At 40.7% G+C, this 6697-nt stretch overlaps 1 protein-coding gene across 2 annotated transcripts; it reads right to left on the minus strand.

Moving 5' to 3' along the window:
• Positions 1-359: 359 nt before the first annotated feature.
• Positions 360-6099, minus strand: npm2.S (nucleophosmin/nucleoplasmin 2 S homeolog). Of its 2 annotated transcripts, none has more exons than XM_018255051.2 (10): positions 5946-6099; positions 5518-5588; positions 3092-3180; positions 2886-3002; positions 2453-2546; positions 2136-2266; positions 1919-1941; positions 1653-1683; positions 1485-1538; positions 360-426 (listed from the first exon to the last, which is right to left on the minus strand). In XM_018255051.2, the coding sequence occupies exons 2-9, from the start codon at positions 5573-5575 to the stop codon at positions 1494-1496; spliced, it is 588 nt and encodes a 195-aa protein (XP_018110540.1). In that variant the 5' UTR covers positions 5576-5588; positions 5946-6099; the 3' UTR covers positions 360-426; positions 1485-1493. The 2 variants fall into 2 exon arrangements, with proteins under 2 accessions (XP_018110540.1, XP_018110539.1); XM_018255050.2 differs by having other exon boundaries at positions 1919-1944.
• Between the last annotated feature and the right edge of the window lie 598 nt (positions 6100-6697).

Raw genomic sequence — 6697 nt, forward strand, 5'->3', positions numbered from 1 at the left:
ATTGGCCATTCTATAAAATACTAAAATGTTAACTCAAAAGCGAGCCACCCCTTTAACATCTGCCCACAGGTTTTCAATGATGGTGGGGACAGAATGCCATTCCAAAATCTTCAGGAAACCCACCTAAGTGCTAGTTAATTCAGACCCTGTGTATGCAGTGCAACTAGTTCTGTGCAGTCCGCTCACTCCTTGTAAGAAAGGCCACGTTGCACAGCAATGCGACTCCCATTCCAACCAACTGATTGATGTGTGGGACTTGCAGAGTCTGAAGCAACCGATGGCTACTCCAGATGCTTCCATTTCCCTTAGTATTTATTTTAACTAAGCGATGCAGGTAGGAACTGTACACAAGGCAGCCACAAAGTTATATATTTATTTAAACAAAAGCAAATTACACAGAAGGAACAGGGAAACAGAACACAGCCTCTGTGGAAAGAAAAGGTAGACCATGAGACTGGGAATGCCTCTAAATGGACAAAAATTTGACAATTGCTGTATGGCCTTTGATACAGGGGCATTATGTTCACTGCTGCCTGGTACAGTGACAAGATGTTTGGTCAAGTTCAAACGCTTCTTCTCATTCAGTAAGATTAGAAGTTTTATTTTAACATGCATGATTCGACTGCTGCTTACCTGCTTGAGAGCAGCAGTGGCTCAAATGCCCATGTGCCAAAGGCTTAGGGGGATTTTACTGGGCCAGACATAAGAAAATTACACTTCATATTTCACAAGGTATATTTTAAATAGCAGTTATTGTTTTTTTCACATTATCTTAATATTTACTTAAGACAGACTGGTTGGAGCTGTTTAATCAGATGAAGATGGTTGAAAACATGTTGCAATAAAAATCTAGTATTTAGACTTTCTATGTAGGAATAGAATGCAAGCTAGTGGACCATCTTATAGAAAACTGGAAAGAACTTCCAAAGCCACCTTCCATTAGTGCATGGGAATCAACTGCTTATAGCTTAGAGGTTATACATGCCTGTCCAACTAGGATTCTGCTTTATACAGAAAGGTACACTTTTTATTATAAGTGGTAGTGGATTTGGAAAGACCACAGGCAGGTGTAGATCAATGGTGGTAGTTGCACAGACCAAGGTTTAAGTTTAGCATGATTGTATTGTTGTCGATAGCTACATTCAGTCCTCTCTGGTTGTGGCATTGTGTTTTCCCTGAATATAGTGGCCTGAATAGAATGCAGCAGCAACTAGCCACACTCTAAATGGGCCTATGCAAATCATATGGACCAAGTCAATAATTTCTAGTGACAAGTCATGTAGTAGTCCTCAAACAGGCCACAAAAAGTGCACATTGGGAATAAGGACTTCTAGCAGGTTTTTCTGACAAATTTGGAGGTCAAATATGAACAGCAGTTTTCATCTCAAGTTGTAGGGACTCATTCTTTTGGTGATTAGTTACTGCCTGCTGTAATATTTCCTAAAAACACAGGATTAAAGGCTGTAGGCAAGGGAGATTCTCACCTAAGAGGTTCATTTCTTAGCAGCTGGCTTTCTTCCCCTTCCTGCTCCTTTGCCCTAGGGGGAAAAAAAATAAAAAATAAATAAAAATAAAAAAGCAGTGGGGATAACTTGGAAAATTCATGCTTTAGCAGACAGCCTGGACTCAGTGATCATAAGACCCACACGTACCTTTTTGGTTGGACTGTCTTCCTCAGAGCTCCTGCAGAGGGAAAGAAGTTAAGAGATGGACATGGAAGACCATGTTGTCAGCAGTTGACAAGTTTGATCCTACCCTCATTTTATTCAGCCAGCACATCACTCATCCCACTTCTGGAGGACTGAATAGTTGACACAATCTTCCAAACCATGAACCCCTTAATGTGCACGCACCACCTTTTAGCAGATCAGTTCACACATTCATTGCCCATGCTCTCATTTAAGAGTGGCTTACTTACTCATCCTCTTTGTCAAGTTTCTTCTTCTAGGACAAGAACAAAAAAAATATATCAGCTAATCCATTGGCTTTTGCCATTTTGTCACAAGATATTGGCTGCAACACTCTTGTAACGTAGGTTTGGCATAGCTCAATTCTAGTGTCCCATGTAAAGTTAAACACCCTTTGCACTTTGTCCCTTGCTGTCCAAAGTCTTGCACAATAAACACCAGCACTACCTTTGCCTGGCCTGCCTTTTTGGTGGCTGCAGGTCTCTTTACAGCTTTGGGTGGAGATTCTGGATCTTCTTCCTCTTCCTCCTCCTCTTCTCCTTCATCTTCCTCTTCTGCCCATGAGTAATCTTCCTCCACTAGGACAGAGAAGATATTTCAGCTTTCCTGAAGCCATGCTATCTGGCAAGTGTAGTATTATGCACTACAGCTTGGGGTAAAGTGTAATTTACAGCTTAAGACCTCATTCAAAAATGAAGCATGAGGCATAAACAGGTCAGAAAGCAACTACCCAGAGAACCCTAGGCCACATAAAATGTACTTACTTGCTACGTGTTGACCACTGATGTACACTGGGCCGGAACCAGCTTTTAACCGGAAAGTAACTGGAGGGGTCAGCTCAATGCCCACCATGGTTGCCTGCGAGATCAACAATAGCAGTTACACACTGGGATTAGGACATTGGTTTAGCAACATCTTTTGCAGCTCAATATGACTGGACTGCAGAGTCTTGGTTATGGTTAGGAGAATGCAAAGAGCAACAGGTAGTAAAGGATGCCAGTTCAATACCCAGCACTTCCTGTTCTACGAGTTGCCTTTCAGCACCCCTGTTTGTGGCAGAGACCACCCCACCAAAAACAGCTCTACAAACTCTGTATATAGGTAAGGAATTCTGAGTGAAAGAACAGATTTCAAACTGTGCGTACAACCAAGTCAGCAAGCACCAGACAGGATACATAGGGAGGATGGAAAGCTCACCATGGGTAAAATAGAAGGCTTTAGACTGGCAATCGGAACTGGTTTTTCCTTTCCCTCCTCTTGTGTAACTATTTCTACTATGTGGAACTCATCCTTTGCCTTGTCCCCAAGACATACCTGGGGAGGAGAGAGAAAAACCCACTTATAATCACAATATATTCCACGACACTACAGCCAAATGTAACAAGTCACAAAGTATCACTTACTGTGCGCAGTGCCAACTGATGCTCACATTTTTCTTCCTCGTCTTCTATTTTAAACGCAAATGTCTTGTTCTGCTCATTCAGTTCACACCCTGGTGAGAGAAAACAACAGATCAAGTCTACCAAAGAACTCCAATGCTACAAACACTTCAAAAGGAAAACTGTACCCCCAAAATGAATACTTAACCAACAGTTTACATTTTACTAAGTGGACTATTAAACATATATTCCAGCTTGGCAAGATTATTTAAGTAAATATTGCCCTTTTTCTCATCTTTTCCTTTGAGCCCCCATGTTATGATATGCTCTGTGCTGCCTCAGAGATCACCTGACCAGAAATACTGCAGCTCTAACTGTAACAGGAAGAAGTGAGGAAGCAAAAGACAAAACTCTTGTCTGTTAATTGGCTCATGTGACCCAACATGTATGGTTTGTGCACAATTTAGAATTACCCAATGACACATGCTTCTAAATAGGATTATTATGAAAGTGGTTTATTACATGAAGCAGGGTTTTACATTCAGGGGGTATAGTTTTCCATGAAGCAATTACTGCTCACCAGGCCCAGACTGGGATTAAAAATAGGCCTTGGCATTTCAGGTACACGTAGGCCCAAACAGACCCCCACCATCCCAATAAATATGGGCTATGTGTGTCTCTCTCTCTCACTATCTATCTAGATATCATCTTTAAGCAGCCCCTCTGGCATTTGCCAGAAAACACAGATTTGGCCTAGTGTTCTACCCCATTACAAACCTATACTGAAGCACATATTTGTGGCATATATTTGGCACTTAAATGGGTGGTTCACCTTAAGTTAACTTTAAAGTGATACCAACACTAGAATTTTTTTTTTTAAATATGAATGTACAGTAAAAGTTAACTATAGGTCATGCTGGATTGTTTTTTTGCGGAGAGGTTTGTTTTTGTAAGTAATTGTTAGTTGAAGTTTCTAAACTTGACTGTTTTGCCAACCTGACTGTCCCTTCTCAACATGTCAGTTAAAGATTCTAATGGACACCTGCTGCACAAATATGGCAGCCTCCTCATAAACCCAACACAGGGAGTCAGACAGGTAATGTAAAAGCATTGGGGGAAATACTTTATGGCAAAGTAGCATGCAAAGCCAATATTATGATACATGTTTTAAAAAACAACAAAAAAAACAACAATTTCTAGTGTTAGTATCTCTTTACGTGTATTATGGACAGTGCCAGGCCACGCCCTCTAGGCAGGCCCGGCGACTGTTTAGCACGTGCGAATTTGCGCTCGTGTGCGCATGCGCAAATTTGCAATATTGTTCGCATGCGCAGAAGTGCAAAAAAACAGAAAAATGCAGAAATTCGGGCAGAGAAGGGAACCGAACTTGGGGTGGGCGACTGAGGAGGTACATGCCTGGCGCCCTCCCAGCTTTGCACCCTAGGCACGTGCCTACCCCTAGTTCCGGCCCTGATTATGGAATGGCTAATGCTAAGCGACTTCTCTATTGGCCTTCATGGTTTCTTTTTATAGTTTATAGTTATTTGCCTTTTTCTTCTGACTCTTTCCAGTTTTTAAATAGGGGGTCACAGACCCCATCGAAAATCAACAGTCTACAAATTTGTTATTTCAGCTTATTACTTCTTATTATTGAAGTCAATAGCAGGATGTCCCTTTTACAACTGGAAAATGATTCATGATTTGAAGGAGGTTTTGGGCTGTTTGATGCTGGTTTTCGCTTGAAAATGCAAACGTTTGTGTTTTTTTTTTTTGGGCAACAATTCAAAAAAAAAAAAAATAAATAAGTTACAACTTTTCCCCCCACACAGTTTTCAATTTGAGTTTTAATACATGGATCAGGAGAGATAACCTGGGCCCCATTGTGACTGGGGGGGGGGGATAAATACCACCCAGATAGCCATAGGACTCTTGTACAGTAAAACTAACATTTACCCACTGTTTAAGGGGTTGTTTCAGTATGATGTAGAGTGATATGCGGAGACAATTTGTTTTCATTTTTTATGATGTGTTTTTTTTTCCCTTTAAACTTTTATAAAATTCTTTCTGGTTGCTAGGGTCCAAATTACCTTAGAAACCGTGCACGGATTTAAATATGAGAGACTAGAATATTAATAGGAGAGGGCCTGAAAAGACAGGTAATAAAAATTAGAAGTAATAAATGTGTAACCTTACAGAGCATTTGCTTTTTAGATGGGGTCGGTGGCTCCCATTTAAAAACTGCAAAGCATCAGAATGCAAATTTAAAAAAAAAAAAAAACAAAACAACAAAAAACACCCAACCAATTGCTCAGAATTAGCCATGCTATAACATACGGAAAGTTAACGTAAAGGTGAACCACCCCTTTAAAAGCACGCACCATTTACCAAGCTGAATAAAACCAGGATAGAATTCCCACTACTGTTACATCACATAGATCTACGCCACTTACCCCAAATAAGGGACACGGGTTTCTCAACTTTGCTGGTGTTGCTCGCTGTAGAGGCCATGTCACAAAGATCACTGCATGAAAAACACATACATTTTTTGTAAACAAGCCTGGTAACAGAACATATGTAGCACAGTCACTCATCCATCTGTCCATGGATCACCTAACCCCAAAGTTGGAAGTATAGTCAGAAACCTGCAGCAATCTTACTTTAGAATGATAACCAATAACTACAAGTCAGCAAATATCTACAGCTCAGTCACCAGGAGATTGGAAGCAATAAATAATCTGATTCTTATGGGTTACTAAACAAAATTAAAGGCTGCAGGATATTTATATTTTGATCTAAAGCCAAACTGAGAAAAATACACCCATAAATTACCCTGTGAATTGAGTCTCATCCCTCTCCCCCTCATTCCAACCAAAATCACCTGTTGTAAGTTTAATGCACCCCAAAGCAACTCGCTTAGGCTCACTCAGCAGTGCTGCGGCACTAATGCAATCCACTAACAGCTCCTGTCAGGCACATACACTTCCAAAAAATACTGAGAGCAAGAGAGGAAAAAATACCTCCCTGGGGTTGCTAATAAAGAGGGCAGGGCAGATGAAGCATATTAAACACCAATTAGGAGTCTCCCAAACCAGAAGTGGGGAAGTTTAACCATTGCTAGTACAGCTATGTGATTTTTAATCTGGAATGGATCAGACCTGGGCGGTTTCTGGATACAGGGTTTTTCTGTAGTATGGAACACTGAGTCTTGAAGACAGGATTGTTTTGCCTTGAATATGGATTTATGCAGCTTAGTTGTCAATGTGTAGAAAACAGTTTTTTTTTTAAATTATTGCAGAGAAATAATATTGCTTCTTTAAATGGGACTGTGCATAAAGCATAGAGGCCACAGTGCAGAGTGCCACATAACTCAATAAGACTGACATGTAACCCGTTACAGCAGCTGCTCTGGTAAAAGAAAAGCAATGCACTTTTTCCATCCACTGTAACTTCTTGATCAGGCTTTGCCCACATAAATGTCAGATGGCTGGATGTGGCCCAACAAGGGATTTCTATGGACCCTGGGGTGGATGAACATATTTTAACAAATAAAATATAAGGATAATAATATCCTTATAGCATTGATATGGTAAAGGCATTGGCTAGTGGTGCTGTGCCCTTACCTGCCAGCCA

This window comes from Xenopus laevis, chromosome 3S, assembly GCF_017654675.1.
Source record: "Xenopus laevis strain J_2021 chromosome 3S, Xenopus_laevis_v10.1, whole genome shotgun sequence".
NCBI lineage: Eukaryota > Metazoa > Chordata > Amphibia > Anura > Pipidae > Xenopus > Xenopus laevis.

Coding starts and splice junctions, on each gene's coding strand:
- npm2.S (XM_018255050.2), bottom strand. CDS start 5,575: ATGGCCTCTACAGCGAGCAACACCAGCAAAGTTGAGAAACCCGTGTCC. Junction 3,181..5,517: donor ACCCGTGTCCCTTATTTGGG/GTAAGTGGCGTA, acceptor TTCTCTCACCAG/GGTGTGAACTGAATGAGCAG. Junction 1,684..1,918: donor AAACTTGACAAAGAGGATGA/GTAAGTAAGCCA, acceptor TTCCCTCTGCAG/GAGCTCTGAGGAAGACAGTC.